The following is a 23,175-nucleotide window of genomic DNA, read 5'->3' as shown; positions in this document are numbered from 1 at the left end:
AGTTGTTCCAAACATGTATGAGTTTCTTCTGCTGAACACAAATAAAATATATTTTGAAGAATCTTTGTTACAAACATTCTTCAAAATATATTATTTGTGTTCAGCAGAACAAAGGAACTATCCCTTTAACACAAACACACTTGACACATTATACATACATTAAGCCTTTTTGTTTATGAAAAATCCATAAAACATACGAGTGAGAAAGGGCAATAGAAAGACTTTTTATTATTTGAAATGCAAGATTAATTCACAAGCAAGCATGTGGATTGCATTTAGTCTGCTGCAGACTGTTCTTTTTTTTCTTTGTTCTTTTTTTTTTTAAGTACTTAAAAATGAAACCTGAAAGTGCCAATCATCATTTAGGAATTTCTAAGAGTTGTTTTGGAGAAAATACTGTATTATCATTGACTAGATAATAACAAACACAGCCTCAGCTTACAAATAAACTGGTGGCAGAGTTGAAATTTGCTTCCTCACGTATCTCAAAACCCCAGGAGCACCAGCATTACAAAGTGAACCATACAGGAGAGGACATACACACACTTTCCACAATGTTTCTGCAATATAACTGCATCTCCTTTCAAAAAGATGCTCGATAGAATGCATACTGCCATCTGTGATGGGCACAAATAGTTCATGTAGTGCATTTTGTTTTGTAAACAACTGCTGAGTCAGACGGGGGAAAAGCAAATATGGACCACAAATAATGAACCATATTCAGTCATATATCTTTTGATTATGGTAATGGGCGTGCTGTTGTGCAAATAGACATTTCATTCAGGTTATTTTTCATTATGTTCATCAGATGACTATTACCAGAGAACTACTAATTTACTCTCTCCAAATACTAAAGAAAACCAAACAAACTGTACTGATCAATGCTGTTAGTGACTGTTAGGACACAAAGTGCATTACAGAGACTTCAGCTATTCTGGGGTTGTCCAATAGAGCTAATAAGCACTGTTGGTCAGCAAAGGCTGTTCAATCAAATCATTTTTGGTTAGCAACGACTCAATACACCAATCTAATGTCTGGAAAATACATCGCTTGATTTGTACCATCTCAAACAGACTTATCAGGAGCAGTTTGGTGTGACTGCTCTTGGTCCCTGACAGCAAAAGGGAAGAAAGATTAAGGATTTTTTTGTTGTTGTTCGTTCCCTCATTTCATCCCACCATTCCTTCATCCCTCTGTCTGTCCTTTTTTATGTCTCTAGCCTTGCTTCTGTTTCTTCAGATAGCGTGCACGCTGGGACAGCCCCATGCTCATAACATATTTGTTGAGCAGTTTCGCAGGAAGCAGAGCAGTAGTCACCCAACCCTGCAGCAATGACATAACAGACTTGTTAGACTGTCAGAATCCAAAAGACAAAAATATTCTGCTTTAGTACTACAGTATATACCATAAACAAGCGTCCATTATTCTAAATGGCCCTTTTAGGGTATGATCAAACTTGTAGCTTGGGTTTACTGGTTCTTTTGGTTAAGACCAAAAAAAGAAAATGCATTTAGTTTTTAGCTTGAGCATTCTGTCCTTTTTAGGGTTACATCTTGTGACATCATGTTTGTTTACATGTTTTTGGTCAATGTTGCATTCATATTTCATTAAAATGCCAATGTGAACACTAAGCGGACCAGGACTAAATGTTTTTTTTTTTTGGTCCAGACCATGCAAAGCGATCTTCAAGTGTGAACACACCCCTATTTAAATGAACCACACTAAGAGCAATCACACCTGGGTTCGTTTTAATTGAACTAATTGTCGCTTTGGATAAAAGCGTCTGCCGAATGCGTAAAAATGTTTAAAAAAAATGTATCTAAGTGTATGCACACTTTACTGTCCATGCCCAGAAAAGGAATAAAAACATCATCAAAGTAGTCCATATGTGACATCAGTTAGTTAATGAGAATCTCTTGAAGCATCGAAAATACATTTTGGTCCAAAAAGAGCAAAAACTACGACTTTATTCAGCATTGTCTTCTCTTCCACGTTTGTTTTCAAACCTCAAATAAAGATTCAAAGAGTTATGATTCAGCTTATTGATTCATGATTCGGATCACCAATGTCACGTGATTTCAACAGTTTGACACGCGATCCAAATCATGAATCAATAAGCTGATTCATAACTCTTTGAATCTTTATTTGAGGTTTGAAAACAAACACGGAAGAGAAGACAATGCTGAATAAAGTCATAGTTGTTGTTATTTTTGGATCAAAATGTATTTTTGATGCTTCAAGATATTCTAACTAACTAACTGATGTCACATATGGACTACTTTGATGATGTTTTTATTCCCTTTCTGGACATGGACAGTAAAGTGTGCATACACTTAGATACGCTGTCGGACTAAATATAAAACATCTTAAACTGTATCTGAAGATGAAAGGAGGTCATACGGGTGTGGAACGACATTAGGGAGTCATTAATGACATCAATTTCATTTTTGGGTAAACAAATGCTTTAAGCATAATTTGAAGGACTCTTTTTCTTCATAGTTTGAATAAATTATTACTTTTATTTAGCAAGGATGCATTCAATTGATCAAAAGTGACAGTAAAGGCATTTACAAGGCCACAAAAGATTTATATTTCAAATAAATGCTGTTCTAATAATCAAAATTCTACAAAAATATTAACTAGCTCAACCGTTTTTACCATTGATAATAATCAGAAACAATTTTGAGCAGCAAATTAGCACATTAGAACAGGGTTCCTCAAAATCGATCCTGGAGGGCTGCTGTCCTGCAGAGTTTAGCTCCTACCTCAATCAGACACACCTGAAACAGCTAATCAATGCCTTTATAGGACCAGCCCTGCGTCCCAATTTGCATACTATCCATCCTAAATAGTATTCGAAAATAGAATTAGTATGTCCCAAATCGTAGTATGTTGAAAAGAGTATTCCAAAGATTCCCGGATGGTTTACTATTTCCGGTCCGTATTCACAGTATGGATCGATGGGCACTCTAACGGCTGATATTGCCCACAACCCACTGCGAGTTGGCAGAGGATTCGATTAGAACTACAAACGCGGATAAAAAGCGTTAATAAACTACAAACATGACGGATGTGCGAGTTCGACGGTTAAATAGAGAAGTTTAGATAAAGGGGTTTGAGTGACCAACTATCAATATTTAACCTGACAAAAATATATTTATTCAGTGTTGTCCACATTATATTTCACATGCAGCAGCATTGTGAACTTTTGTTTGGCCATTAACTTTGAAATGCATCATTATATTTAAACTGCAAACACATGAGGAGAGTCTCTGCATTAAAGATCCACAAATGGCAGATCAATGAGCGGCTACATTTCTCTCCGATACGGTAGGAGATTAATCTGAATGTGGAGGATTTGAACTGTGACGAATCTGACGATGATTGACAGGGCAGATAAACGGTGACGGGATGCTCGTAACTAAGCGACAGAGTCCGTTAAAGTTGGCGAAGTAGTATGTCCCGAAACTTGCATACTTTTCTGCTACACACTCAAAAGTATATACTTTTTCTTCACAAAAAGAGTACATACTTTTAGGACGTAGTATAAGTAGGCGAATTGGGACGCAGCGCTAGTAAGACATTATTAGCTGGTTTAGGTGTATTTGATTGAAGTAGGAGCTAAACTCTGCAGGACAGCAGTCCTCCAGGACCAAGTCTGGGGACCCCTGCATTAGAATGATATCTGAAGAATCATGCGACACTGATGATGCTGAAAATTCTGCTTTGCCATAACAGGAATAAAAATGTAAAAAGATTTTTAAATAAAAAAAAAATATGTTACTTTAAATTGTAATATTTTGCAATTAATGTTTTACTGTATTTTTGACCCAATAAATGCAGCCTAATGCTACATTCACACCGAATGCGAATAGAGCGTCAAAATCTTGTCTACCATCTATAATTAGACACGTAAACATTTTGAACCCATTCGTGCGTCCGCAGCAAATTGGACGTGCGTAGAAATCAAGCATTTGAAGCGAAATAGACACATGTTCAAGGCGCTCCAGGAGAAATGTCATAAAACAACACACTGCCTCTTTTCATTAAAATTTTATAAATAAAAAAAAAATATTAAGCATTAACAGCCACACAAATGTGGTTCAGCCAACGCACTAACGTTACCTGGATTACTGCATGTTTTTATATCCTTAAAAAATATAAAGCTATGAAACTTCACTTTGCGCTCAGTCAAAATTATTTGTTAGGCAACAATAGATTCATTAGACCAAAGATCACCCATTAGATGTACACAGAAGGACTGGTGGAGGAAAGGCTGCTCTCGCCAGGGTTAACGACCGCTGAGCGTCCGGTGATCTCCTGTATCTCACAACTCCAACACAAGATCATTTTTTTTAAATAGGCGCTGTCTTTATAAATAAACCACATTTAGCCTTTAACAACTAGATTATCAACTGAAAAGCATTAAAACTACATTTAGTAACAAAATAACAGTATTTTTTAATTATGCAGGGTTTTCTCATCAAGTCACTTTACCACATGACATCAGCAAGCAGGCTCCTCATTGGTTAAAGCGGCGCAAATTGACGCCAAAGTTAAACGCATGAATGCACAAAAAGCACCACTCGCGCATGATACGTGTATCGTGCAAGACGCTCAATTCGCGAGAACGAGGTGGAATCGCGTCCATCGCGCTGCGCAGAACGCATGACCTCCAGACACACGTCAACGCGCCTTTCCATTGACTTAACATGGAAATCATTCCCTCCAGATGCTCTATTCGTGTTCGGTGTGAACGTACCTTTACGGAGCATGAGACTTCTTTCAAAAACATCAACAACAAAAAAAAAAAATCATACTTCCCCCCTTGATTTTGAATGTAGAACTGAACATTGAATTAAAGCTACACTGTGTACCTTTTTTAGTTTATTCTTAGCTAAAACACTTAGTTCTTTCAAAAATATATGTGCTCATTAATGTATATTTACTTCTTTCAAGTAATTAAGTATTCTCGTAAGTTTATAATACGCCATTGAAAATACATACGGGTGAGGGGCTCGAATGCTGGTCGCCATGTTGCCCCTCCATCTTGAAAGTACATTAGCCAAAGAGAGACATACCCATAAATTCAAACTTCGCCTTTTGCGTTTTATCACTCGATGGCACCGTGTCGAATGTGAAGAGGGGGATTGCCGTGTTAATCTTGGACTAAATCAGCCACCGTAGGAGTTAAACCGAAATCAGTATTGAGAGGAATAGAAACTATTATTCACTGGATGGTCATATACCTTTACACCGCTAGATGGGGGAAAATATCACAGTGTAGCTTTAAAGAGGATGAAGGCATTTTAAGAGGGTCTCACCATGATGGCATGAGGGAGGTAACCGTTAGTCTGAGTCTGCAGGCCTACAGTACTCAGCTGGGCTTTTACGTAGCGTTCTGGAGTGGGGATGTCGAGAGACGCCCTCTTGATTTTGCTCAGCTTGGTTGTCACAAAAAACGGCAGCACACTCTTCAAGAAGATACACAAGACACTTTATCACTGGAAGCAGTTGAACTAGTCTAAGTCTGGGTGAGCAGAACACATCACATCACAAAGACAAAAAGCCAAACACTATATACCTCAAATGGATTTATACTTAAAACCATCAGTCGCATATTTAAAGGGACTATAATGTTTAAAAAATAAAACCGCATGCTTTTAGTGTAAGAACATTGTTTTGGTTGTGCTTCGGCTGTGTGTTAATGTGCGGATGAATATGACCCTTCACAACAGATAATGCTTTACAATGATCTCTGTTAGCTACATATGGAAATTTATCGGTTTTATAAAATATCTTGCTCACCTGTTGAGTAGTAAAAACTCCATCTCCACATTTCTAATTCTTGCCAATGTTGATTCTTGTTACATTACAGGCTCGGTCGCATTATTTTGCCAGAAAACTATCCTCTGTTCAGCACACTGTTGCTACTACTACAACATACACGTAAAGCAGCAGGAGTAACTTTTCTCAGTTTACGAATATGATGAGATGCACACAGGCAAATGTACACATATTCCAGCAAAAACCATCCTGCTAGGTCTAAATTATAAACAATTAGCATAGTGGATCAGGATAGGACAAAACAAAAAAGTTGTGTACAACAGTGTACCTTTAAATGTTGTTCTTTTCTGCCAACAACTATATAATATAGTGTGGTCTGAACTCTGAAAATAGCTCTTTGTTTTAACTTCTTGGTCATACATTTTCACTCACCTGTATAATAATTCCTTTGCTTTTGTATTCAGCATCAAGTCCACGGGAGAAGAAGTCCACAAAGGCCTGGAGGAGTGAGAATAATCATCTAATGTCTGTCCTTCAACATCATGAATGTCACAAACTCTTTAACCTTCACATAACCTAAAGCATCAAGCTGCTGTAGTATTCCAAAATCAACAACTAATGTGCTCAAAACAGTCCTGCTAAACATTCCCAATCAAGAAACTTTACATACAGCAACATCTTCCGAAAACATTAGCGACAAAAGACAAGACAGACTTTTACTATAAAGATTTCGAAGATCTGATCCATGGCAGAGAAAATAAAAGAAAGATGACTTGCCTTCGAGGAAGAATAGAGGGTGAGGAGAGGAACTGGGTACATGCCACTCGCTGAGGCAACATTCAGGATCACTCCTTTAGACCTAGAAAGAGTCAGGGTTTCCACCCGTTAATGTATAAACTGTTGAAGAACAGCACATAGCATGTTTAATACAGACAACAGTGCTTATAATGTCCCTTATATTTGTTCCATTTTCACTTGACTATTTTGACAGCACAGAATTATCCCTTCTAACACACGGGTACCTGCTAATGGATTCTTGCAATCCTGTTGCTATGGCAACCGGTGCCCATGCCAGTGTACATACTGTTGCATTATGTACTAGTGAACGCCAGACTCTAGGGCTCTAGATGGGAGGAGCTACAGATACTTTCGGTATGGCTTTTATTCTTCAAACTAAGGAAATATTTTCTAAAGACTTTATCTTAGTACATGGTTTGAAACTAATATTATTCTTCCATTATTTTTGTTTCATTTTGGCTTGACACAGCCATCCTTGGCCACAAGGAATAATTAACAGCTTCTCATCAAGATGCATGTATAATTGCCAATGTGATAGTAATGTGTAAAATATGTAAAAGTGGCATATTTGTTCATGATTTTTGGACTGAAATGTGCAAGAACTAAAAGCCAAAACCACCACGTATGTAAGAGGTGACAGAGTACAAAAATAACCAAGTAAAGATTTGCATGACACACTCCTGTGGGACATACTAGTCATATCGCTATATAAAATCATTTCATCTGCACTGAATGACCGTACACTACTTTAAATGTCACCAAAAACACATTTTAGTGATTGAGCTGATTTCTGAACGTACCTGTCAACCATCCTGGGCAGTACCAATCGCGTCATCTATAATAGTACAGGGACAGTATATATGAATCAGATCTACGATGTTTTAAAATCATATTGTACAATGAATTAAAGAACATGATTATAAACTCTGATAACTTCCAATTATCTTTTCAGTAATATTTCATAAATGCACATGACAAACCTTAAAAAGCTGTCCTATAAATGCACATGCATTCTTCCACCACATACAGTACATTGAATTGCACTAACAGAGTAATACATCTTGGATCCTGAGGGTGGCAGCACAGACTCAAAATTCTGCCTTTATAATACAGAACTGCACAACCTTTTGTGCACCCCAAAAAAAAACAAAAAACAAAAACAGGGCTATAAATATTTTCAGTTTATTTATAGTGCTGTAAATATATTTTACAAATTAGTCACATCATAAGGAAGCAAATTTTCCTTTATATTTTGAGACGAATTTATTGTAGTATGAAAACACTGCAAAACTCTTTTCAGTCTTAAAAGGTGTTCAGTAAATATCTAATACTAAAACACTGAACACATTAACACATGACCGCCAGTACAGAGGAAGTGGGACGTTACTGTTAGGAAAAATGTAGGCAATGAGTTTTAAAATCAGAAAAATTAATTACCTTACAAATTACAATATGACTGTTATTGTCCTTTATACATACACTTTGTTACCAGCCACAGTGGGCATGTAAAGGCCATTTCTAAAACTCAAGTGAAGAGCAAATGCCTCTTACCTGACATACTGATGTGATGTTGATGTTGACTATATTGTTGATGAACTGCAATTACAACTGTCAAAATGTTACCAACCAATACAAATTTTAAAATCAACAGACAATTACATTTCCATTTAATTCAACAAACTCACGCTGTCAATGTTAGGAACGTTGAGGAAGAACTCTGGGTAAATATAAGACACTCCAACATTGTTAACTGTAGGTGGAAAAAAAGATTTAAAAAAAAATTACAATAAAATGACTTTCAATGCGCTTGAGCAATATTTAAAAAAAGCATGTTAAGAAAGAGTGGAAAGATAGGTAGTTCCCGCCACTTTCCCATAACTGGCAGCAAATACTAAAGCGTCACTAAACAGACAACTGATTATTAACAAAAAGAGAGAAAAAGTTTTGCTGTTTAAGCACAGAACATATTGTTCCAAAAAAAAAGGAAAACCTAACCAAATAGCATCCCACTACCACCTAAAAAAAAAAAAAAAACATAGTATACCTAAAACTCCTATTTCCAGTCCAGCCAGTCCAGACTCGATCTTAGGGTAGATGTCCACAGATCCAAAGTCTGCAGAAATGGTTTTGGTCTCAACATTATATTTGCTTTCTGGAAGAAAAGGAAAAGCAGAACATTACGAATGCAGGTGCTTTATGGAATGTCACAGAATGTTTAAGGGGCCACGAACTGAGAAATACAATTTCCTTCCTTTTGACATAAGAGGTCACCATACTATAAAAACATTCTGTATGTTTCAGAACCAAAAACGTCCTTGTTAGTTAAAAAAAAGCGTTTATTCTAACCAAGCCCAGATAATAATAATAATAATAATAATAATTCATTACATTTATATAGCACTTTTCTAGACACCCAAAACGCTTTACATATAGAAGGGGGGAAATCTCCTCAACCACCACCAATGATAACGACTCATTGTGGAATGTACATGTAATAGATAGGTGAAAGACCACCTATGCAGATGACAATCAAAGCCTAATTCATCATTGCAACTTTGGACCCACCCACTGGCATGTTGGTGACTGAGATGACAAGGAGAGAAGAGTGATAAAGGATGGACTGCAAAAAACATTACCTTCCAAAGGATCCTAATGCTACGTGTGGTTATTTTCAACAAAGTGAATGTCTCAGTTGAGCATTATTTATTTGTGTGCGGTACATTTAACTGTCAATTCTTTGGTAAATTAGTCGCAATTTTGTCGCAAACTTTGGAAAAGGACTTTTATGATAGGGACTTGACAGTAATGTGTCAGCATGTAAGTAACTGTATTAATTCTAATACCTGATCTGTGACCAGTGATTTCTTATATGTAATGACACTCAGGTGTTCTTTGTCTATGCATCAGTAAATCAAACCAGTGACTAATCGGATAACTTTATATTGTTTCTTTTAGTAGGATGAAAATAATGTTATTTAAACTGATTCAATATAGAAAGGGATCAAAGAACTCTCCCTTTACAATTGCTGGATCTCCAATTCTAAACAAATGTATATTTTACATTGAGTTTGCGCTGTTAGTTATGATGAAAGCATCCGTTAGTGTGCAGACATCAAGTTGCATTGACGAGATCACCGCATTCATGTGATCAACATGTCTGTGATCGGCTACAATGACCATTACTGCCATCTTTCATGCAACGATCTTAAAGGGGTAAGTGTTATTTCAAAATCGTTTTACAAAACAGATTCGGGCTGATTCCAATAACAAACTTGTAGCTAATCAGCAGGTAAGGGGCGTGTCTACTATTGATGATGAGAAGAGAGCACGCTCAGTGCACGCCATTATTCAAAACATGACACGCATGATGGACATTAGCCGAGAACTAATATACAGTGGGTACGGAAAGTATTCAGACCCCCTTACATTTTTCACATATTGCACACATTTGCTAAAATCATTAAAATATATTTCTTTATGTTCTCATTAATGTACACACAACACATTACCCATGTTGACAGAAAAAACAGAATTGTTGACATTTTTGCAGATTTGTATATATATAAAAAACTGAAATACTGAAAATATCACATGGTACTATGTATTCAGACTCTGTGCTTTGACATTTAGAGTTCATACTTGTCAAGTTTGGTTCGATTAAAACGAACCCTGGTGCGATTGCTTGGTTAGTGCGGTTCATTTGAACATATGTGAGAACGCTGCCATCCGAACCCTGGTGTGCACTAAAGAAGCTGACCGAGACTGCTAAAAAGATGGGTCTCAGTCCACTTCCAAACGAACTCTGGTGCGGTTCGATTGATATAGGGATGCAATGGACCAAAAACATGTAAACTAAGCAAAAACAAGACGTAATGTCACAAGATGCGATGCTACAAGTTAGCTGATTTGATCGGTGTATCAAATGAGTAACGTTAACATTAGAGAGCAAAGGTGGAGGTAAGTGCCTCATCAATATTTGGTCCAAGTATGTTTCGAAAATGCTAGAAAAAAAAAGCATACCTTGTTCTTCTCATCAAAGGACCAGTGTTGCCCATTAGGTGGTACCAAGCCTGCAGTCTCCCTCTCAGATACTGAAGCTTTTGCGCCTCGATCGCCCCCTGGTGACCGGTCCAATTATAGCCGCTCGTGTGTTTTCTAATTGACGCGAGGCAAACTAAAAAATAAAATTACACTTCAAATATTGTTTCCCAAATGTTAGTTTATGTTATTGAAGGCAGTTATAATCACGATGATTTCATTTCAAGTGTTCGTTTTTAAAATAAGTTTAGTTTTAGTTAGTTATTTGATGCTATAGAAACGGGGGGGGGGGGGGGGGGGTGACGTCATGACTGACAGCTGAAATTGACGTCTTCTCTGAGTGAAGTTGTCACGGAGGCACTAATGGACTTTTTTCTGAATTTTTGGGAGCAGATTGGAGCTTTATCTTTAATTTCTACATTTCCATAACTGTTTATTTCACACCAACATAATTAATTGTTCTGCATCTGCGAGAGTGTGGGCGGGCTTTTGATATCGCAGCTATACTTCCTGCTCTACTTCCTGCGCTCTACGATGCAACTCCGGTCCCGAAATCGCTACTGCGCAGACTCGGTCCCAAGATGTCAGCGCCGTGCAGGCCGCCCGAAAGCTTCAACTCGGGCAAGCGGAAACGGATGATGTCGAGTCGTCCATATTTTTTTACGGTCTATGGGCGGTACAGACGACGTTTGCTAAAAAAAAAAAAACACTCAAAGAACTCCAAGATGGTGAGAAATAAGATTATCTGGTCTGATGAGACCAATATAGAACTTTAACTCTAGCGGTATGTATGGAGAAAAATATCCCCTGTCCAATACAGTCCCAACAATGAAGCATGGTGGTGGCAGCATCATGCTGTGGGGTTTTTTTCAGCTGCAGGGACAGGACGACTGGTTGCAATCGAGGGAAAGATAAATGCAGCCAAGTACAGGGATATCCTGGACAAAATCCTTCTCCAGAGTGCTAAAGACCTCAGACTGCGTTGAAGGTAGGCCTGTCACGATAGTCAATAAATCAAATAATCGCACGATAAAAAAATGAGCTCGATAATAGACCCTAAAACCGTGATACGACCTGAACCGTGCATTTTGTGAACCATGCCACCCCTAATACGCACCTAAAACACAATCATCCGTTGCAGTTTTCATCCATTTGATTTATTGTTTTTGGTATTTATTCAAGTGCATTGTTTGTAAACAGACTGAGAGTCCATTGCTTTTATTGTTTTTGGTTGTTTTGTTCGTTTATTGTGGATATTTAAAATGTTTTCCATTTTCCGTGTTAAATAGTCTTTATAGTTTATTGATCTTTGAAACGGTGTACCTGCATTATTATGCCATTATCATTATTTTAGATGAAAATGGCCTCAGAACGACAATATTATCGTTTATTGCAATAATTTCTTGGCCAATTTATCGTCAGTCAAAATTTGTTATCGTGACAGATCTAGCCGAAGGTTGACCTTTCAACAAGACAATGACCCCAAGCACACGGCTAAAATAAAGGAGTGGCTTCACAACAACTATGTGACTGTTCTTGAATGGCCCAGCCAGAGCCTTGACTTAAACCCAATTGAGCATCTCTGGAGACCTGAAAATGGCTGTCCACCAACATTTACCATCCAACCTGAACGTACCTGGAGAGGATCTGCAAGGAGGAATGGCAGAGGATCCCCAAATCCAAGTGTGAAAATCTTTCCCAAAGACTCATGGCTGTATTACATCAAAAGGGCGCTTCTACTGTGATTTTTCAGTTCTTTTTTAATAAATCTGCAAAAATGTCAACTATTCTGTATTTTTCTGTTAATATGGGGTACTGTGTGTACATTAATGAGAAAAAAAATGAACGTAAATGCTTTTAGCAAATGGGTGCAATATAATAGAGTGAAAAACTTAAGGGGATCTGAATATTTTCCGTACCCACTGTATGCTAGCTTTTGCTTGAATATGCTTGCGTGTCATGTTCGCTTGTTTATCCATTTGCGATCGTATTGTCCCTCACTTCAGCGATGATAAAGACTCATTCATTTCCACACCGTATGGAGCATCTAAATCTACTCATTGTCATTAAGCTTCAGCTTAAAGGTGTCATGAACTGGCTTTTAAAAAAAATGTATACTGTTGTCTGAGGTCAACTAATGACATTTGTGTGGTTTTTAAATTCAAAAATATCATAACTAATAAGTAATAGGCTATTTTCTACACTGTTTTTGAGGCTCTTTTCTGAACACTGGGTTTGATGGGCGTGCCGCACTGGAGACTTGGAAGTAAACGTCCACAGCTAGGATTGGAGAAGATTTGCATATTTAATGAGCTTCAGCTCCGCTGTCAGTTCACATGTGGGAGGGATTGTTTTAAAAAGCGGCAACCAGAATAGATTCTCTCAACCACAGGGCTCGTAAACATCTTTATCAAACAACCACAATCATTTATTTCTCATCCACCCGCGATTGATATTAGGGAAGAAAAAAATGCCTTTTATTTCTACAATTTTTTATGTAAAAATCATACTAACATAAGTGCACCCCAGGAAACAAAACAATAAAACTAAATAAACTAACTAAATACCGTTTGGTGCTAGTATCAAATTTGTATTGCAACGGACCATAGATTCAATGTACAGCTCTGGAAGTAAAATCAATAAGGTACATTTGAGAAAGACCAACAGAGGAATTTTAAAAGCTTATTGACCATTTTCAGTTTGCCTTGTCATTTTGAGTACTTAAAAGGTGCTGTATGTAAGTGTTTGACTGTATTAAAGCATAAAAACACCATATGTTTGCAGATATTTAGGAAACATGCCGAGTTTACATACTCGTCTCTGAAAAACAATGCTACGGCCAGTTATTTTACTTTGAAATGTGCATTCTGTGTCAGAATGTCTGATTTTGCTTTGGTCTGTGCACACGTTGCCAGTTTACCCAATAGTATTTCGACACCACAGGTTGCCAGTTGGAAAACACAGCGTATTGCAGCCGTCATGGAAGTCCACAAAAAAACTTGGTCAGAGAGATCACATATTCTACTCAACCTAAAAAGCCTCGGCATCCACCTAAAAAAAGCACATAAAACGCAGATAAATCAACTTATCAACTTACAGTGTGCAAGTCAGCTATCCTTCCATTCTCAATTTTGCTCATTCCTGTTGTGTGTCTTAAACTGGCAACTTCGTGTGAGTATGAGGAGGAACAACTTTATAGCACAATCGGTATAAACGACTGATATTTTGGCTAATATATGCCATAGTGACCTTAGAATTAGTTGATGGCAACTCGGGTGAATTTCTGATAAAAATTGTGTTTGCAAATCAAAAATACTTTATTATTAAATGATTATCATACAAGCATTAGTGCTTATTTCTAGGGATGTATAATTTTTATATAATGTACTGTATATTATATAATATGCATTGTATTGTAATTTCTATTGTAATATTTCAGTGTAAAGTATAAAAAAATGCATTTGCAAAAAAAAAATGCAAGAAAAATATTATAATTTTGTTTTACAGAGCAACTCTAATATTTGTCTTTATTCAGTTTTAGAAGTTAAACCATAATGCTTTTATTTTAACAGAAAACCGCAGGAAGACCATAAAGCTTCTCTTTTGTTGGCAACAGCTGGTTTTAAGCACTTCTCATTACAAAGCTTATGAAGATAGTTGGTTTGTCACCAAATTACATTATAAGAGACCCAAGCTTATGAGACACTGAAAACTAATTTTGAGTTGCTCATGTTTAAATGAGCACTGTGCCTCACTCGGCCATTGCAGTTTGATGATCACGATAGTCATATTATTGGTCAATCACCAGTATACACCATACAGAAATCCTGTCCATTTGGAGGACTACACCACACATGTAAGACAAAATGTCCAACACTATTGTCAAATGACTATATTTGCCAGTGTACAGTGGAGGTCACTGGGCTGATGTCCTCCATTCAATGCTTTCTCTCTCTCTCTCCATCTCTCCCTCTCTCTCTCATCCCCATCATGACATCTCCAGGATCCACCTCCATCTGTGAAGTCGCGCTCTGCTGCAGCAGCCAGGCAGCTCAATTGGCAGAGTGCCTGCCTTTCAACACAGAGCTAAAAATAACTCTGCTCATTAACATCCACATTCATTTAGCAGAGGGAGACACTCGCTGCCTCACAAACAGGAGCAGCACTTACTCCTCAACTACTCCACCACACACACACACACACATGCGTGCATGCCCTAAATCATGCCATCCTTCTCAGATCAGGAGTCAGTCAACCAAATGACAAGAACAAAAATGAATGGGGGGGGCATCTGTGATTCAGCCAGTGCCGCTCCATTCATTCAATGATGCCACACTAAGAGACCCTGCCTTTGCTTTGTTCTTGGGCTACCAGTGATATAAAGAGAACAGTGAACAGTGGATTATACATATAAAATTGTAAATGATGAAAATACATTTTGGGTAAAGGGTAAACAGATTATCAGCATCAAGATTATCAGCATCAAGTGCTAAGCAAGCATGCCACATGGTACACATATCCTGAAAAGTGAAGCCAAAATGTTTTGATGGCCTACCTCCCCCTCCCAGTATAGGTCAAACTCTCTTCATGTAGTCTAATGGGGCGTGAGGCAAACTAAATCAAATTTAACTTCAATTTTTTTTCCCAAAGATGTTTTCTGTCATTTTAGGTAGTTTTTAAATCATACTGATGTAAGATCAAGTGTTCATTTTTTAAATAAGTTTGGTTTCAGTTAGTTACATGATGCTATAAAAACAGGGCTGCGACGTCATGATTGACAACTGAGATTGACAGCTTCTCTGAGTGAAGTAGTCACTGAGGCACCAACTGAATTTTTGGGGATTTTCAGAAGGAGATGGGAGCTTCAACTTTAAGTTCTACATTTCCATAACCATTTATTTCACAACGACATGAATTCTGCAGTGCACTGTACTAACCGATTCTGCAGAAATGTATGCACGCCCGAACAGATGTTTACGTCACAGTTTACGTCACAGTTTACGTACAGCTGTGTGTCAATAACAAAAACTTCCAACTTTGTCAATAAAGTAGCACATTTTTGGATTTCAATTTTTGGGTGAATTTTGAAACAATATAGCGTAAAATATTTTTTGGATTATTTTTTAATATTATAATAATAAAGTGTTATCAAAATCCAGTCATTACTTACACACCATTAACACGTGTTAATGGAGGTGATTTTTCTCCCATACCAACTAACAATTTTCAAATACAAACACTTACGTCAGAATGGCTTTATGAATGCTTCACGCAATAAATCATTCCTTGTGTTTTCTCACAGGTTGAAGCAGACACTTACCGATAGCTTTGGATACTTCATCCAGCTTCTCTTGAGTACGGCTGATGAGAACTACAGCAAAACCTTTTCGAGCAAGCTGCACAGAATCAGAAACATTAGCAATATAACTATTATTTTAATATTATTATACATTATTAAACATTTAAACTGAAATCACGCATGATCAGATAATTAGTCTTGCATTCGCAATCGACATGCATTTCTATCCAAAGGATCCCACTCTAAAGGTGCTTATATATAATTCTAATTGAAAGTGACACTGACACACTTTTATTTTCAGTATTGCAAACCTGCTTGCTTAAATCAGATCAGAATCAGATGTATTGTGTTACATATAATCCTTAAAAAAATAGCATATAAAAAAAAAATTGTAATCACAATTTTATAAAGGCCATCAAACAGTAAAAAAGAGAAGCAGTAGGGTGCTTGCTGGTTTGTCGACTGTATGAGGAAAACCTTTGAGAGCGGAGTTCTCCCTGATCTCTGACTGAGACCTCTAGTTTGATGACTCATTGTGATTTCCGTGAAGGGGGGGACAAATAAAACCTGAGGAATCTTACCTCCTCCGCGTAGGCTTTTCCGATTCCATCGGTGGCCCCAGTCACAACTATAGGGGAAAAAAACAGACAGAGTCAGAAGGAGGTTAGATTTTTATTATAGGGAGAATGTAGAATATCACAATAAACACACAGCACTTCAACAACACTGACAGCAGGTGTACTTATCTTATCGACAGTGTTTAAAAAGCAAGCTATTGGTTTTGTGCAAAAAGAAAGTTGATGCCATTAAATTCCCCCATAAAAACTTGCAATATTATTTTTGAAATGCTTTTGTCTGCTGTATGAGCTGATGAGAACATGGAAACGACAGCAAAACAGACTACATGTTCATTTGCTGTTCTCTATTTACAATTAAAAATATAAATGAAATAGAGAACAGCAAAACAGACTACATGTTCATTTGCTGTTCTCTATTACAATTAAAAATATAAATGATCCAAAAAACAGTTTTGTAATGATTCCATAGACAAATCATTATGGGTTCCCCAAACCTTTCATTAAACAGTTCCTTTTTATTGCCATTTATGGTTCCAACTGCACAAAATGATCTTGAGATTATTAAATATTTTAACAAAAAGGAATCTTTTAACAACTGTTCACTGGAAGGTTCTTTAGGAAACCCAAAATGGCTCTTCTGTGGCATCACTGAACACATTTCTGAGAACCTTTTTCCAGCCAAAAGAACATTTTGTGGAATTAATGATGTTAAAGTTTCTTGAAACATTCAATCTAAAAGATAAAGGTAGTAGTAAAGGAAGTATTGGGATTGACTGTTCCATGAAGAACCTTTAACATTCATAAACCTTTCCTCTGAACATACAGTACTTTATAGTAGAAAAAGGTTCTTTAGAATATTCAAATGTTCTTCACAATAAGAAAAAAAAAACGGGGGGAAAAATGGTCACTAAAAGATTCTTTGGGAGAACCAAAAATGGTTCTTCCAAACCCCTTTTGGAATTAGAACCTTTATTTTTAAGAGTATCGATGCCAATAAAGAATCTTTATTTTTAAGGGTTTAGTTGTCCTGGCTTCACCTAGAGAACAGGCCCTGTCCCCCCAGGTACGCGGTTCACCTCTGTAAAAATAGCTTGAAGACAATCAAAGAGGGAAATGGCTTCACAATTATATAAAGGGCATAAAAGCTAGAATTTGTGCATGTTTCACTCTTCACTAGGCATCAAGGACATGGGACAAACATCCCCACCCTTTAGCCTGGCATCTTTGGTGTCAGAGATGCCAGCACTGATTAAAGATTTACATGGGCAGCCCGCATGCACCGGCTGGAGTAACACAAGGGAGTGTAAAGAGGGAGGGGTGGATGACGAACAATAAGGCAGCGCAAGGGAGGAGCGAATGAGGACTGATCGTGGGGGCAGTTAAAAATAGAAAGGAAAGAGTGAAAGGCAAGCGGCTAACGGAGAGTACAGTTGGGAGGGGGCGGCACACAGTTAGAGGCAAGGGAACCATTTTCCCAGTTATTTTTAAGCACATTTACAATACATTACTCCACATGAGCAGAGAGGGAAAAAAACACTGGTTGGGATGAAATGCTCCGAGCATGTACTGCTACGTGCGGACACAGAGAGTGAAATTTTGTATGAATGCTGCTGTATGGTAAACTGCCTCCATCTCACCCTCAGCAATGTCCACAACACATGCTGGAAATGTGAATGAATGGGAGGCTTATTCAGAAAAACTGCTCAGTAAGAAGACCTCACGTGTTTAGTGCTGTTGTATCACACAGTACATCTGCACTTTACACTTTTACTAGACATCCAATGTAAAGATGGTGCATCAGTTCACATCAATTCTGCAGAAAAGGTGTAATTATATCTTGATTCGAGTACAATTAAGAACTACATTGTTGATCGTCTTGCATTTCAAGGCATTGACATGTTTAGAATTTCATAACAGCAAAATAACCATGTCCTTCATCTAAATGGAGGTTGTTGCATTACTTTTCAGAATCATTAACACAAATATCTTTGTTTTAACATTTAAAATTAATGTTTTATCATGTTATTTATTCCTGTGATGATGGACTTTAAAGGTTTCATGAACTGGCTTTTTTATTTTTTTATACTGTTGTCTGAGGTCAACTAATGTTTGTGTGGTTTTTACATTCAAAAACATCATAACTTATAAGTAGGCTATTTTCTACACTGGTTTTGAGGCTCTCTTGTGAACGCTGGGTTTTGATGAGCGTGCCGCACTAAAGACCTGGAAGTAAACGCCCACGGCTAGGATTGGAGAAGATTTGCATATTTAATGAGGGAGGGGTTGTTTTGAAAGCGGCAACCGAAATGTCTTTATCAAACAAACATAAGGATTTATTTCTCATCCACCCGCAATTGATTAGACTATTATTTTTGTATTACATAGCCCGCAAGATCGTTCGATACAAGCGCAAACCGTGCACGCACACATACACGTGCGTGAGAACGTCCTTCAAACGCAAAGTCAAGAGAGAGATAACAGCAGAACAAGAAAGGAATATTATGAGATTCCTCAGCCTGCCGACGAGCTTCCGTTTTGGTTGCCCATCTGGATAACACAAAGCCCCGGGAAATTAGGCTTTGCGAGCCCTGGCCCATACATGTGAGTCCAGTCCAGCGCGCTAAAGGTATGTTCTGCTAGACACTATACTATGTGACTATGTGTCACTACACTATAGACTATAAAGTGTGTTGCACCATTCCTCCTTTCGAATCCAATATAGAAATAGCATTGTGAGATTTGTTTACAACGATCCCGCAGTGACATTAAGTGAACACCAGTCTTCCCCATGTCAGCTGGAACTTCATTAAAAATAAAGTTCAACCACACATTCCTAATACTATGATCCGAAGAAAGGTTATGCAGCGACTGTGTTCTTCCACAACCAGGAATAGCGCAATATCTTGGTATCTTCTTCGGCATGTTTATTGCTGCTGGCTAGCATGATCCAATGAGTCGGTGGGCAGGGCTAATGAATTAGACATGCTTATTATTTTGTAGATGCGGCGTTTCGTCGCGTGATGACGTAAAGATGCGCACACGATCGTTTTCTGGACCTGGTGTCTATAAAAGCTTTTCTTTGACTAACGAGGAAGCTTTCAGCTCTGAAATTTACAGGATAATTTTACAGAATTATCTTTTATATATCAAAGGCTCAAGGGAAAGTTGAGTTCTCAATTCATCACCCCTTTAAGCATTCATTACTCCATTAAACATTATTACCAATGTTAAAAACAGTAGTGCTGCTTAATATTTTGTGGAAACAGTGGATTCTTTGAGGAACAGAACATTTAAAAGAATAGCATTTATTTGAAACGGAAATCTTTTGTAATATTATAAATGTGTTTACCATCACTTTTGATCAATGTAATGAATGCTTACTGAAGAAGGAAAAATAAAATAAAATAAAAATAGATCTTAACGGTAGTGTATTTAATAGTGGGACTTTTTGGTTACGGAGAAATGAAAATTTTCACCACATCAATTTCGTAGAAAGGGGTTTGTAGAACCAAACAAAACAAACTTCCTCCAATAAAAGGGTAGCAGCAGTATCCAGTTTACTTTCTAACAAGTCTGAGTGAAAACATTCACAGAATGAATTTGAGCATCATCTGTTAGAAAATGTCGGAGAAAAAGTCATGCCAAACCTGGCGATGAGGAATTATAGTCAGTGTAATTCAAATGATTGTTAAAGTCATTTGTATAGCTAATCAATGACATCAAACAGCCCAGTGGATTGTTTTCAAAAATCACACTAGCCAATGTCCACACTAATACGTTTTCATTTGAAAACGTATATCTTTCTCTCCGTTTTGGCCTTCCGTCCACACTGAGACAGCGTTTTAAGTCAATGAAAAGTCATAGTGTGGACTGTGAAAACGGAAATGACGCATTTTTAGCCATGTGATGCAGTCATATGACCAATTCAGCCAAGATGGTGAACGACATTGTACAGCAGTTGTTTTTGTATGCGTTCTGTTTTGACAGCCTAGTTAAATATTAATGTCAGTTTGTACATACTGTTAAAAAACTTTAACAGTTCCTTTTCTCGACATTGCCGCAAAATTTCAAAGAGTAAATAAACGAGGAGCGGAAATGACGCAAGACAAAGCGTCTTGGATTTGCTCATGCGCAGTACTGGGATGTAAGCGTTTTCAGACATTTCAGTGTAGATGAAAATTTCTGGGAAAACGATTGAAAATGATAGTGTGGACGCGGAGCGTTTTTAGACGGAAACTCTGTTTTTAAATTTATCCGTATTAGTGTAGACGTAGCCTTAGTCAGACGGGGCTTCTTCCAGTCTGCCATATGAAAAACAACAGAGAAAACTGCTAAATAAATCTGGGGGTTTAATAACCTGAAGAAACATTTCAGTTTTGTAAACATGTGAGGTGGATACAGGGAAACACCCCTTGTTAATTTTACATTGGTAACTGGCAGGTTATCAAGCATGAAAAAAGTGCTTTTCGTCGACCTTCTCGAGCTACATATCAAAAGATTAAATGCTAGAGTCTGGTCAACTGAGAAATGATCTTATAAGAGCGAAGACGCCCCCTCACAGCGCACACTGATGCTGCTGCCGCTAAATATTCTGAAGGCTAAAAAAAGAACAGGAGATTAAAAATACCAGGCAGGCACTGCAGCCTCGTCTGGAACAGCTGCAGCACTTGAATACAAACGAGCCTCAGCTTCCCCCGGCATCACGTGCACTGCCCTCCTAGCTCCTCCCCGGGCTCGCGGACCAGCCCGTATACATGCAGCCACGCATCCACACAGAGCCCTGTGCATTTGATGCGGCTAATACTGCAGCTGCATGTTAACTCACAAGGATGAAGCTGTAAAAAAAGGGTACACAAGAACCCTGACTGCTAGCTGCCGTCAACAGTGGATTTGTTTTTATGTTCCACGTACACTGCAGCAATCATTGGAGCTTTAGATTAAACGGTTAATAATATCAGATGAACGCATTTACTTACAAGTCTACAGGTTTCTCTCTGTCAAACCTGGAAAACTTTGAGAAAACAAAAGTGCCATCCCTCACTGCCCTTGGATGTTCCCATGTTTGCAGTGTTATGTAATAGCACATCCATCTCCGTCCGCAAACCGGGATCCTCCCTCCTCATTGGATGCCGCAGTAGAGGATTCAAAGAGTCTCCTGGGCCCCCACTCCCAGTAACATGCTTCTTTAAATAGCATGGGGTGCCACGTGCCTCTCTCGACGGCTTTATTTGCTTCACATCAGCAGCGCTGTTCAAAAGGACGGTTTTAAAATCGGCTGCTCTAAAAATAGAGCACGATGCATTTATTTTTCCCTGAGGCAAGATATTTTCAGAAAGGGGGAGAAATATGTGAATGTCTTCTGCGATCGAGTGTGCAGTACAGTAGCGTTACAGCAATTCATAAATATCTATTAATGAAGCATTCAGAACAATGTGCAAAAGAGTGGAATAGCCTTCAATTAGGGGAGAGCAAGGAATTGCAATCGATACCACATTTCTTGCTAAAATATCGAATAAATATTCTGAATTGTGTCATGTCGTTGTGGTGAAATGTGTATGACTGCGGGTGTGTGTAGCACGCACATTCAAGTATTTTTTATTCAAATTCTCAGTAAATGACACACTGTACCATGCATACTCCTTGGAATAAAGATGAATCACAGACATTTATAGCGGGCATGGATGAGCGGAGATGCACTTCCTCGCTCAGGCATTAAAGAATATTCCAGTCTTTATACGGAGTATCATTTTTTAATAAAAGCATATATTGGTCTGTGTTTATCAATTAATAATAGAGTAGTGTAAAAGCACCAGAGGAGTTGAGGGAGAGAGAAAAAAGAGGCAGAGGAAGCACTGTGCACATTGTTCCATGAGAAAGAGGAGGGAATGACAATAAAAGAGACAGCTAAACGGAGGGAGATAATATGCAAAACAAGGAGATGAGGCACGTGTTACTGAGGGTGCTCTTCTTTAGAGATGTAAATACACGAGAACTCAAATGTCCAACTGTAGCTCTCATTCACTCCAACCAATTACATGCATCCTCACCTTGAGCCAACAAATGCATTCATTCATAAAACTAGCTACCCACAGACATGTAGCCTGACAAGCCAGAACCACATCAAGATGTTTGGTCTGGAAACTCACCATAGACAGGGCTCAATCCGAGGGGCGGGATAAACGGATGTCTTTCAAACTCTGCACGCAATAGGATAGCGCTACAACCAACCAGAGCAACGAAGGTGAAGCAGAGCTCGCTGACTGATTAAACATTCGCCATATCCGGTCGGCTAAACTCAGAACACATCTTCCCTTTTTAAGAATGACTTCAGTGCCGCTCTTTGTTCTTTTCTCAGAGAAAAGCTTAACTCCAAGTCTTCCAGAGTCGTGGTCAGAGCTGATTCGAAAGACCGCCGCCGTTCGCCAGTTTCTGTGTTTACTAGAAGCACGCAAACGCAACTCGGCCGTCGTCATTATGGCCCCGCCCACCGACTCTATACATGATGTGATTGGCCCGTCCAGATTGTGAGGAATACAGCTCAGAAGGGTATTGAGAGTTCCTAGACGACACTTGTGGGCAGATTAAATTTGCTGCCGCTAGGGTGAGTCTAGATTTCTAGGCTAACAGACATGCATAGTAATTGCTGAAAAATTACAAGAATGCAATTAACAGGAA

The 23,175-nt window shown here is 38.1% G+C and overlaps 1 protein-coding gene across 2 annotated transcripts in view; it reads right to left on the bottom strand.

Moving 5' to 3' along the window:
• Positions 1-204: 204 nt before the first annotated feature.
• The window catches only part of hsd17b12b (hydroxysteroid (17-beta) dehydrogenase 12b), a 64,619-nt gene continuing 41,648 nt past the window's right edge, over positions 205-23,175 (bottom strand). For both annotated transcript variants that reach the window (XM_067437443.1, XM_067437442.1), the window contains exons 2-11: positions 16,504-16,550; positions 15,944-16,019; positions 8,630-8,737; positions 8,271-8,335; positions 8,137-8,181; positions 7,386-7,420; positions 6,565-6,646; positions 6,220-6,285; positions 5,325-5,474; positions 205-1,323 (exon numbers count right to left, since the gene is read on the bottom strand). In XM_067437443.1, coding sequence (XP_067293544.1) covers positions 1,216-1,323; positions 5,325-5,474; positions 6,220-6,285; positions 6,565-6,646; positions 7,386-7,420; positions 8,137-8,181; positions 8,271-8,335; positions 8,630-8,737; positions 15,944-16,019; positions 16,504-16,550 — 782 coding nt within the window. In that variant the 3' untranslated portion in view covers positions 205-1,215. The remainder of the gene's footprint in view (positions 1,324-5,324; positions 5,475-6,219; positions 6,286-6,564; positions 6,647-7,385; positions 7,421-8,136; positions 8,182-8,270; positions 8,336-8,629; positions 8,738-15,943; positions 16,020-16,503; positions 16,551-23,175) is intronic.

Source organism: Pseudorasbora parva, chromosome 1 (assembly GCF_024679245.1).
Source record: "Pseudorasbora parva isolate DD20220531a chromosome 1, ASM2467924v1, whole genome shotgun sequence".
Classification (NCBI taxonomy): Eukaryota; Metazoa; Chordata; class Actinopteri; order Cypriniformes; family Gobionidae; genus Pseudorasbora; species Pseudorasbora parva.
The sequence above is the reverse complement of the archived record's forward strand: the minus strand, read 5'-3'. Positions and strand labels throughout refer to the sequence as shown.